This window comes from Patiria miniata, unplaced genomic scaffold (assembly GCF_015706575.1).
Source record: "Patiria miniata isolate m_02_andy unplaced genomic scaffold, ASM1570657v1 HiC_scaffold_1, whole genome shotgun sequence".
Taxonomy (NCBI): Eukaryota; Metazoa; Echinodermata; class Asteroidea; order Valvatida; family Asterinidae; genus Patiria; species Patiria miniata.
The window spans coordinates 15,185,336-15,198,077 of NW_024037047.1; the positions used below are offsets into that span (position 1 = coordinate 15,185,336).

The following is a 12,742-nucleotide window of genomic DNA, read 5'->3' on the forward strand; positions in this document are numbered from 1 at the left end:
ATATCAAGCAAGCGACGTGCCCTGTCGCATATGTGTATATTTGGCAAGTCTCCAAAACCGTGCCTTTGTAGCTGGTAGCGCGATTTCATGCCCTTATAGGCCTATGAGAAAAAGGCTTTTGATAGTCAAATTATGCAAACATTTCGTCAAACAGCAAATGGAATCACTCTATCGAGCGCGTCAGGGGAAGGGCATGTAATGCATTATGTTCAGGCTTCTGGGTCTTTGCGAAAGAAATACAATGTGTATCACGAGCTGACGAAACCATCGGCGAGTCACATTGCAGATTTTCCCCCGACGAAAGCTTGCCATGAACGCATGGGATATTAATTGCAAAGGAAAGGAGAGACACGAACGAACGTTCAGATTTGTTTAAGGATAAGTCAACGGTGGTTGAGACCAGTCTCTAAACGATTCGGGACTCGTTAGGAGGAGGGCTGACAACGCGTCGATACAAAGTACGTAACCATCATCACATTTCAAGGTTGCCATATCACGATTTGCATGACCTCACAATTTTCAGTATTTGAGCATGCTGTGGGCCATGAACTTGAGGGTTTGTAAAAAAAAAAAAATATGGGTGGCAGCCGTGCCGGGAAACTGAATTTTCCCACATACGTCGTGTACACAGACCGGAATTGCCCTTTATACATATGAATATTTAATTTGCCATAATTCAAAAACCCTTTGATCTTTGGTCATGACATTTCTTGGGTACGTTTATGAAGAGTTGCTCTATGCATGTACCGAGTTTCAAAATTGTTCGTCACTCAATGGCCAAGATCTTGGGAGGGGGGGGGGGACCGCTCCCCCCCCTCCCGGCTGAGAGATGGTCAATATAACCCGGCCCCTTTAGGGTTAAGTTCACCCTACTAGCCCCTCCACAACCTTCGATAACAGAAAATAGAGAACTTTTTGACGAACGTTTCCAACGAATTCCAAACTCTAAGAGTACAATTTCTATATGTTTTAATTCTTGCCTGGCTCACATAATACATGACAGTAAAAAGGAACTGTGTTTATTTTTAAAACATTCTAAACCGTTTGCATCTGCATCATCAAAACCCAATTTGTAATTGAAGCAAAAAAAAAAAAACGATGTACGATATACTAATATTGAACGATTTCTTCTACAGAAGTTGTGATAAATCCGTTGCGAATGAATAGGCCTTACGGGCCATAAGGGGAAATCCGGATTACGCATAGGCCTATGTGTCAGTACCATGACAACAGAAAGTCACATGGCATGTTTCAGCCAATGGTGAACGGTTTAATCCACGCCCAGTTGAACAGATCGACGCAATGCACGGGTGGAAATCCCGAATAATACATTAGCCTTAGCGTATACCGTGCGTGCATGACAACAAGTCACCTGTCACGTTTTAACCAACAGAAGAATGAGTCCAGCCACATCCTGTTGGATGATTTACTCACGTAAATTTACTCATTTTTGCAGACAGTTTTTTTACACGGTTTATGTATGTTTATTTTTATATCGGGAGAAGATACAATAATGCTGTTCAATATAGTGACCGCATTCCCAAAACATAATTCAATCATATTTTCCATTCCATCCATTCATCTTTTACCGGCGCCCTCCCCTTCTATAGCAAGACCCAAGTTTTCGATGAAGGCACATGTTACAAAAAACAATTGTTCAAATGGCAGGTCAGGATGATTGACTAGTCAGAAAAACTCAACCGGTTACCATGGCCGTCGCCAGGATTTTTTTAGAGGGGAAAAGCACTCAGAAGGTTTGGGGGGGGGGGGCAAGATTGGACGCACGCTGTTAATAAACGTTTATATACGAATTCATGTAAAAAAAACCCAACATTTTATGATCCTCTTAGCAGTTCCAGCTGCTAAACATACATAAATTTAACATTCGAAAATACCTTATACAGTTTACCGATTCCCATTGGTCAAGAGTCCGTCACGTGGCCAGTTTTAAAGTGTTAGCCTATATATCGATTATATGAAATATATGAAATATATGTCAGAGAGAGAAATGGGTATACCAGGGAAGACAATAGGGGTGAACGTCCCCTTCCCTCGTTAGACAATGTGATAACCCGTGTTTACAAAATCACATGTTGTGGTCACGTGACGCCAACTTCTCTTGACAAATGCAAACCGATCTATTTTGAATTGTACTTTCATCACTGAAAATAATGTTATATGAAATATTTCAGTTATGGTTTCCAGTGAACTTTGATAAACACAAATAATGAAGCAGAGAAGTCGGGGTTGTAGCGGCTTGACTAGGGTTAAGCTGCTAGGGCTCTTTAGTCTGGTGGGATTTCTGGGGGGAAAAGGCTCTGTATAAGAATCAAGGGACATTTTTGGCAACCTCGTCCCCAGTGTTACTTTATTTCCAACATCGTTTCCGATAATAAGCCCTGGAAAGGAAACTGTTTTTTTTTCTCTATCCAGATTCAATACTGCAATCGCAATGGCTAGTAATGAATTTATATCGTGTTCTAGGTGTTGTTATTTACAACGTGTGATACGTGTTTTCACGATAATTATAATGTCCACGCCTTTTCAAAAATACTCCTTTCCTTTCCAATTTGCTCATATTAATATGAAATGTGATACTGCATATTGGCGGGATAAGATTGTAACATTTCAACTTCGAAAACAATTTTGTTTTCGTAACTCACGGCGCGACAAATTGATTCTGTTTCTGCCCCAGACACCACATACAAAAACAAACGCTAATGTAACGCACTGGCAGGCACCACACTACTCTTCATTTGTATACGTGTCCAAAAATCTTGCAGGTAGAGCAGTGTTGGGCGCTCACTGCTCGATGCCCTGGGGACGAGGTTACATATTTGGTGAAAGCCGAATAGCCTAGTTTCCATCTTTTACCCCAAAATGCCCCTTGATTCTTAAATAGGGCCTTTTAAGTTCAGAAATCGCACTAGACTAAAGCTAAAAAGCCTAGTTCCAAACTTTTAGCCAAAATGCCCCTAGTTCTTTACCGGCGAAGAAAAAAAAAAGGTTTCTCGTCCCCGCCCGCTTCCTTTTCGGAAGCCGCGTGGATTATTTTTATTTTTTTTCATTTTTCATTTTTTAAAAATGCAGTAAAAAAACAACTTATAAGTCAACAAGTTCATCGAAAAATAAATACTTGCGAAAAATGTGACCAATACAACTCTAAATGACACTGTAAATATGTTCAGTTCTCTTGTCCAGCTTGTCTTTCATTTTAAAAGTGTCTTTGAACAGTGGAAACACTAACGGTTGCAGGGAATTTTAAAATGGCGGCCATCTTGAAAACAATTAAAAATAAAGTAAAAAAACCCTCTTCCTTCTTTTAAAAAAAAAAAACCGGAAAAACATGGGTTTTTTTTATTCGGCCTGTACAGGGCCTTTTTTCCAGATATCCCACTAGACCAAAGTGCCCTGGCAGCTTAGTTACGATGCTGCTGCCTCGACTCCTCTGCCTCATGGTTTAGCAGCAGGAACTGCCAAAAGGATCATAAAATGTGTTTGGATTTTTTTGTTACACAAATGTCAATCATCCTGACCTGTCATCTGTTTAATCATTTTCAATGGCACGTGACTTCATCGAAAACTTTGGTCTTTCTATAGAAGGGGAGGGCAGGCAAAAGATGAATGGAAGGAATTGGAAAGTTACATATATTGAATTGGGTTTTGGGGAATAATATACGATATTATTTATCTTTTCCCTATTTAAAACAAACATACATAACCGTGTTAAAAACGTGCCCGCAATAAATGCAACTTAAACCAATGAAATTGTGATGTTCCCTACAAGAAAGTGGTTTGATGCACAGTGCTTTACATTCAGTGCGTTCGATTACTTCCCCCGCACTTACTCGTGCAAGCGCGACAGCGTTCGATTTACCTCTCACGTGACTTCTCGTGCTTACTCGAGCCTGGCCCAAGTGACCGACTCGCCGAGCCGGTTACTTCGGTAAGTATCCCATAAGGCCATGCAACATCCGGCGGGCGCCTCGTCAGGCCGTGTCCAAAACGGGCTTCCACGGAGATTTGAGCTACAAACCCTATATATGTAGCTCTATGCACGGAGCTACGGCTACGAATTAAAGTGTTACGCCTGGGAAAAATGTTGCAACCTGACGCCACTTCCACAAATGTGTACAAAGTCTATTGAGAGTCAAGAAATGTTTTCCAAACAACATTGGAAATAATTATTTAAGTGGGGCTGTTGAGTGATACGATTGTGCACTTTGTGACTAAAGCATGAAACTTCGCATGTTGGTTCTTCATGCCATGAAGAACATTTTCAGATGTGGAGACATTTCATATTTTACCTCTGGTGACCTTTGAGAGGTCAATGAACTTTGCATACATTATTTATACTAATTGTTCTTGAAAACACCACTTTCCTATGACCCCAGTCTAGGTCTTCAGGTAATGGAAATAATGATCAGATGTGAAAAAAAGTCATACTTGACCTCCGTTGACTTTTCAGAGGTCAATGACCTATATATACAGTATTTATAGTAATTTATAAGATGAGCACTTTAAACTCCAACCTTTTCAAGACCCAATTCTAAAAGTTAGGTGTTCATGCTATGAAAAGCATTTTCATATAAAGGGCATTTCATATCTGACCTCTGGTGACCTTTAAGAGGTCAGTGAACTGTGTATGCCCTATTTGTAGATATTAATCAGATTTATTTTTCAAAACCCAACTATTTCAAGATCCAAGTCTAAAAGTTGGCTCTTTGTGACATGAAAAGCATGTTCAGATATGGGGTCATCATAATCAGACCTTTGGTACCCTTTAATAGGTCAATGAACTTTATAACGTATTTTTCGCTATTTATTTTTTTACTTATTTGTCAAAGCGCCCTTTTTTTGTGACCCAAGCCTCAATATTGCAAAAAGAAAAGTATTGCACGTATTATTATACAGTCATGTAATGAATTCAAATCCCACAAAATAAATGGGGTGACATCTGACCTCCATTTCCCTTTTTCAATTGGCAGACCCAACATGTTGCGACTGGGATATGTAGAAGACTGTTGGACCTTCTTTACAATGTTATATGTACTAATGTCTGACAATAGTCACTCTTCAGTACTACAGAATTGGTGGCGCCCTTGGACGGCTGCACCTTTTCTTTTCGTTGTCGAATCGATGGCAAACATCGTCTATTTTTGATATGTTTTCGTGAATGTGTTGTGATTTAGTTATGACGTGCTTCATTGTAAGTACTCCTTGATTACTTTGATGCCAGTTTTGTGACATATGCATTATGTACTTTGAGGAAGTCTGCGTAACGTTATTTTGACCTTGGAACTGCACTACGGCATACATTCACTGTGCACTTTGGCAATATCTGCATATTCATCAGTACCACAGCGGCTCGTGTAACGTACTTTAAATGCACTACTGCCTATAAAGAACACTGTTGCTCGCTCCTTTGTGGCCCGACCTTTCAACCCTGATAAGTGGCATGAACTTAAGCTGCTTAACATTGCACGTCCAACAAAGAGGGGCTACCGTGGAGGCAGATTACGTAAGAGTTGCTCAATTCCAACTCTGATGACTCCTCATAGTCAGTCTGTAACAAAGCCATCTTGTAGGCTTGTTTCTGAATCAAATTTAGGGCGAGTTTCCGGTTCAGAATCTGCCTGCTGTTAAACATACGCAAAAGTCATACATTGCGATATGGAATGCGCACTCACTGAAAAGGAAGACTGCCTCCATAACCGATTTCATTTTTCGGTGAGAAAAGAGACCTCCATGCCATCACTGAATCATGGTTATCGGGCGATGATCGTGACAGCCGTCCGTTTGCTGATATAAGCAAAACATTGCCTTATTTCAACATTTACAATCAACCTCGTGCCCACGCGTCACGGCAGAGGAGGCGGCCTATGCCTTTTTGCTCATCAAGGTATCGTTGTCAAGCAGAATCCCCTGCAAAGGTTTCAATCATTCGAGCACATGGATTTCGACGTGTCGATTGGTAGTTCATCCATCAGACTTTTTATCATCTATCGTAAATACATAGAAACAAACACATGCCAGCCGCTGTCCGAGCACTTGTACTATCCAGACTCGATTATTGCAACTCTCTTCTTAATGGTATTAGTCAGTATGAGGTTGATCGACTTCAACGGCTTCAAAACAATGCCGCTCGTATCACATTATCTCAACCCAAATACACACATGCCTCTCCACTCCTTCAACAATTACATTGGTTACCAGTTAGACAACCCATCAACTTCAAAACAGCAGTTTTCATGCACAAAGCACTTCATAACACAATGCCGCAGTACATAATGGGATCACTCAACCTTAATGTACCCAGCTGTAGTGGCCTCCGCTCCAGTAACAACCTTAGAGTTCCACGCACATTCAAAAAGGCAGGGGACAGGGCCTTCTCAGTGTCTGGTCCCCGATGCTGGAATTCCTTGTCACACGACATCCGCAACATCAGTTCTCTTGACAACTTTAAGGGCAGACTGAAAACTGATCTGTTTTCTCCACATAATCTGTAAATTGTCTTCTGGAGTTGTCCTTAGTCGCGCATTGTTACTTGCGAAAATGCGCGCTATAAATCGTGTTATTATTATTATTATTATTATTATTATCGACCACCACCTTCACAAACCAAAAAGCTGACTAATACCATGTTCTTCAGGGACTTCTCTACCTTGTTAGAGACAACAACCATACATCCTGGCCGCTTAGTCATGGCTGGGGATTTCAATTTCGTCTAGACGTCATGGATGACCAGGATGCTGCCATCTTTCGAGAAATATATGATTCTTCCAGTCTCCAGCAGCATGTCATTGGGTCCACACATCGACATTGTCATACTCTCGATCTGGTGATTACCAGGACGTCAGACCACGTGGTCACCAACATAAAGGTTGTCCATGGGCTGCCGTCTGATCACCATGCTGTCAAGTGCCATCTCGACATTGCCCGTCCTCGTTCTGTAAAGAAGTTGGTCAAGTTTCGCGAGCTGAAGAAAGTCGATGTAGCCAAACTCAAGAGTGACATCGACGGTTCAACCCTAACCACTGATAGGTCTTCAGGCGATCTGTAATTGTTGCACAGTATAAACATGTGTAAAACGAGTTAATGGACTTGCATGCTCCAATGAAATCTAGGTTGTTAACCTAACGGCCAAATGCTCCATGGTATTTCAACGCCCTTCGAGTATCCTGGATATGCCTGGATAGCCTCGGGACTTCATGTCGATAAACAGCTTTACAGCGATCAATGCAAGGAGTTGAGACGGATGTTGGAGCGGGCGAAGTGTTTGTATCGGACCAAATTAGATTGGCTGGCTGTAATGTCCGGCAACTTTTTCATTTCGTGGACAGCTTGTTTCAAACTAGTACAAGTGCACGTCAAGTTCTTCCCCCACATGACTGTGCTCAGACATTGGCCAACGACTTTGTGGATTTCTTCTACACCAAGATCAAGACTCTTCGCAGCAATCTTGACATTAGTAGTATGTGTTGAGATAGCGGAATCTTGTGCAAGTAGATTCAACTCGTTTCGTGCAGTTTCCGAAATCGCAGTCCGCAATATCATCAAGGAATCAGGAACGAAGTCATGCCCCGTTGATCCACTTCCTGGCACACTCCTCAAACAATGCCTAGATTCATTACTACCTTGCATCACTGGCATCATCAACAAATCGATGACCACCGGGCAAATGCCACCAGAACTTAAAACTGCCAGAGTTGTCCCGCTGATCAAGAAACCATCCCTTGACACCAAACAACTCAACTATTACAGGCCAATATCAAATTTGAAATTTGTATTCTAAGCAATAGAACGGGTTGCATCTTCCCAGCTGAATGCCTACCTACAGCAGAATTGTTTGGTTGCCCAAAGACAATCGGCATATCGTAAACTTCATTCAACTGAGACAGCACTTATCCGAGTGCAGAATGATCTCCTCCAAGAAGTTGACCGCCATCAGGAAGCTATTTTAATGCTGCTGGATTTCTCTGCGGCCTTTGATACGATTGATCATAGTATCTTACTCAGACGCCTGCAACGCCGCTATGGGATCTCAGGCACTGCACTAGATGGGTTCACTTCATATCTACATGGCCGTCGTCAGTACGTAGACATCTGTGGAGTTTCATCAGCAGAACTTCCTCTTGAAGAGGGTGTTCCACAGGGCTCTGTGCTTGGACCTACTATCTATTAGGCCATGGGCCAAAATCTGTAACAGGTCTAGAAGTTGAGGTTCATCTTAACTTTTTGGTGACAGCTTGCAATAAGGTAAATTTTACTAATTCGATAGTGCTGAATCTGAATCTGGCTGTTCACAATGGCCCGAATGCACATTCAAGTTATGACGAAATTGTTTCGTCATTAGTTTGCCCAAGTTTTGGTCCAAAATAGTATTTTTGCCATACCTTTTATATTTAAGTGAAAATGCTTTCAAATTTGACACAACAGATAATAGGAAGTCGGCATGAATAATATAAGTCATTATTTAACGCTCGACACGGTGCTTAAAGTTTTTTGTGGAATCGATCCGTTCAAACAGGAGCATGATGAGAATACATACAAGAACCTCAAGAAACAGATGCATAGAGACTGCAGAACAGCTTACCACACTCACATCAGTGACATGCTGTGCGAAGAAGGAAGTAACCCGAAAAGGTTCTGGTCTTACATTAAGAGTAAACGATGCGAGTACTTCGGTGTTGCGCCACTGATGAGAAAATGCATTCTACAAAGTGACAGCACAACGAAGTCCAATATGCTGAATGGACCAGTTTGTTTCTGTCTTCACTGATTAGGACGCATCAGAACTACCAGATCTTGGCACCAGCCCGCACCCAACAGTTCCATCTTTCTCCATCGTTAGTGAAGGTGTAAGGAAACTCCTCGCCAACATCAAGCCCAACACAGCCTGTGGTCCTGACAATCTGCCTGCCTATCTTCTCAAAGAGGCAGCTGAAGAACTTGCGCCTATTTTTGCCAACTTTTCACGGCAACCCTTCACCAAGGAAATCCTACATGCATGGAAATCGGCGGATGTAACTTCAATCTTCGAAAAAAGTGACAAACACAGACCTGAAAACTACCGCCCCATATCTCTCACATTTATCGTTTGCAAAACAGCTGAGCATATCATCCATAGCCACATCATTCAACACCCTAATACCCACAACCTGTGAACAGAATGCCAATTTGGATTTAAAAAGAAGCGATCATGCGAGTCCCAGCTCTTGTTAACAGTAGACGACCTGGCCAGAGGTATACGAGACAAGTAGCAGATCGATGCAATCCTTTTAGATTTCTCGAAGGCCTTTGACCAAGTACCTCATGAACGTCTCCTCCTGAAGCTCCATTACTATGGGGTCAGAGGTCAGCTACTGTCTTGGATCCGAGATTTCCTATCAGGACGTACCCAGCAAGTTATTCTTGAGGGAAAAAAAGAGCAGCGTTGCCAGTGTAACATCAGGGGTACCCCAAGGCACCGCACTGGGGCCCCTGTTGTATTTTGTCTTTTTCAACGACCTGCCTGAGTGCGTTTCGTCAAACCTATGCCTCTTCGCTGATGATGCTCTCCTGTATAGACCCATCCAATTTCAAAACGACACTGCCATTCTTCAAAAGGATCTTGCAAACCTTCAGGAGTGGGAGAAAAAGTGGCTAATGTCATTCAACACCGATAAATGTGAAGTTCTTAGAATCTCTGGGTGTCACCATCCATCGAAATCTCAGCTGGAAAACCCCATGTCCAAAACATCTGTAAGAAAAGCAACAACACCTTCGGCTTTCTCCGCCGCAACCTGAGAAGATGCCCCCAAAGATCAAGGAACAGGCCTACAAGATCTATGTCCGTCTCACCCTTGAATAAATATCCTCGGTGTGGGATCCACATTCACAGGACCTGATTTCCAAGGTTGATATGGTGCAACGGCGTGCCGCTAGATTTGTAACGGCTGACTACAACCAACGGAATAGTGTCACCCCGATATACACAATCTCCAATGGCAGACTCTCTACGAACGTCGAACCCACAACAAAGTCACCATGCTGTAGAGGATAATGCACGGTCTCGTTGCCATCCCTCCTACCCCACCCTACTTGTACTCTTCATCAAACCAGAAAAGGGGTCACCAACAACCAAGTGTCATCTGCATCTGGAAATGCCCTACCAGCCACCGTGGTTTCAGCTCAGTCACTGGAGATTTTCCGGACTAGCTTGAAACCTCTCACCCTCCGCTAGTTATGCCACAGGGGCATCGTTTTTACTTGCACCAAGTTCTAAATTAGTTTACTGCACTCTTTGTTAATATTTGTTCCCGTGACCGAGCACTTTTGCACCCAAGTACGACAATACTCCACTATGGAGGGATGTACTCACTGGAAGAAGAAGAAGAAGTGAATTGTCGACGTGGCGTTATAGGGATCGATATTAATTTACGTACCTCTGTCGTCCCGTTTACAACACAAATCAGTCACAAGTAAATCACAAGTTATTCGGTGTCAAGTAAGTAAGTGACACGATATTTTTTTCATCAATTTCTTTACCCAGAATACATGTTTTTGTGGGTGTATAACTGGTCTTCCGGAATCAAAATCAAAAAGACATCAAGCAGTCCCGAACAAAATCGTATGTTACTTGGCGTGTAGGTGATAACGCGTGAGCGGATATGGGGCGCGCAGATTTCGAAGTAGGCGCGCAGTACGCTCTGTTCTAGCCAGTCGGCGTCGCCTCTTAATGCCCCACAGCCGCGAGTTGATGGAGGAACGCACACGCGCCCATGACGGGGCTGGTACGCAATGGCAGCGATGCATTGCGATCGCCCTCATTAGTCCAGCGGATATGTGAAAAAATTGTGCACTTTTGCATAAAAGCGTGAAACTTGGCACAGATGTTTATATTCATGCGAGAAAATGTTTTAGATGTGGAGCCATCGCAAATTTAACCCCCTTTACTTTTAATGGCTGCCACGCCCCCAAAACGGTACTTTTGTGGTGGCTCCGAATCTGGAAAACACTAATCTATATAATTATGTCTTTGTGAAGTTTCCTACTTTTGTAACAAGTGGGAAAACCATTTTCACTGCGGGCACGACAAGTCCCGCCCCCCTTTTTAAATGGATGCCACGCCCATAAAAGGGTAAATTTGCGATGGCTCCACATCTAAAACATTTTCTCGCATGAATATAAACATCTGTGCCGAGTTTCACGCTTTTATGCAAAAGTGCACAATTCATCGATATTTTGTCACATATCCGCTGGACTACATGTGCACATTGTGAAATATCAATTAACATGTTTTAAACTACTTGTATCCGAGAAATAAAGTTGCCACTAAAAAGTTACGACGAAACTGCACGTTATAGGCTTTGGCCCACAGCCTACTATGGTTTACACAAGCGGGTGCGCAACATTGCCATGCAACAAAATCACGTATGCGTAAATAGGCCTTGTAAACTGTTGAATGGAATGTGTTCCAAGCTTCACTTTAATTTTTGTTTTAAATGTGGCATGAAACGTTAGCGTTAACTAATTGCAACATTTAAATGATTTATCAGAGCCCAGCTGGCGTTATTTTTGTTTCATTTCTATTTGCAAGTCCCAACATTTTTGTTTTATCCTGCTTTCAATTCAATATGGCTAACCCATGAATAATGCCTACCATTAAGCCCGATTCATACTCGGCGCAAAAGCGAACGCAAATTTGTGACGTCAAGGCAAGTATTCGCGTTGCGAATTCGTAAAAGTTGAACACATTTCAACTCGGGTCAATTTCGCAGCAAAAGTTTCATGACGTCAAATTCGCTTTGCATTCGCATGAAGTATGAACCGGGCGACCCAAACAACATTCAGTCACAAGGCCAAAACAAAAAATAGTTCTGCTTCCGATTACCCTGCCTAACTTATTTTGACAGCCCCTACCCTATATTTTTTTCGGGGGGGGGGGGGGGGACATGAGGAAAGAAACCCAAAAATCATCAATTACTACTTGTTTAACCCTTGAGTACAGGCAGACACCTCATCATTATGATCGTACTAAAAAAAATATATTTCCCTACCTCGCCACCCTACTTTAAATTCCATATACTCGGAAGCAGAACTGTTTTTTGTTTTACCCAATGTCATGCATCTTTGGTGAGTGTTGCGTACGTCAGCAAGAAAAACTTTTCATGCATATAACTCTGCATTATACTTCGCATTGAAAACAGTCATTTTCAAGTCAAATTAATGACAGTCATTACTTACATGTAAAAATCAAAATCGTCTATAAACTTTCATTGAGGCAGAGATTTTTTTATTGTTGCATAAGTGTGACGGTTAGTGTACTCTATATCCCGAGTGCCTTATAATATAAATTGGCTAAAGATGTGAACTTGCTTTCAGCGATGTTAGCTCTCACTAGGTTGTACTTCACACACAAACAATACAGGTCAAGTCATAACATGATTGAGCATCCTCTAACGGCAGGTTGAACATGATGCAAATGAGTAATCAGTTAAAGTGTGTGTGGCAAAGTTTGCTGAAATTACTTTATATTTGATGTACATAATCGCCTTCATGCTAAGAAAAAGTTGAGGGGGAGAAAGATTGATAACGTCACCAGACCAAAAGTTACAATGAAAAGACATTTAAACCTTACAAAATTGCTGAAGAGATATAATACAGATGTTTCTTTCAAATAGCATAGTTAATATAGCTCTCGGGCTTTCTGGTAATGATGTCATGACGAAGTCAATTATAAGATTAAAAACCACTATAC

The 12,742-nt window shown here is 41.9% G+C and overlaps 1 protein-coding gene across 1 annotated transcript in view; it reads left to right on the plus strand.

The window, feature by feature from the left end:
• LOC119730696 overlaps positions 1–7,063 on the plus strand; it is a 52,255-nt gene extending 45,192 nt beyond the window's left edge. The window contains exon 3 of the mRNA XM_038203699.1: positions 6,853–7,063. Within this exon, the coding sequence (XP_038059627.1) occupies positions 6,853–7,063 (211 nt within the window). The remainder of the gene's footprint in view (positions 1–6,852) is intronic.
• The last annotated feature ends 5,679 nt before the right edge of the window (positions 7,064–12,742 follow it).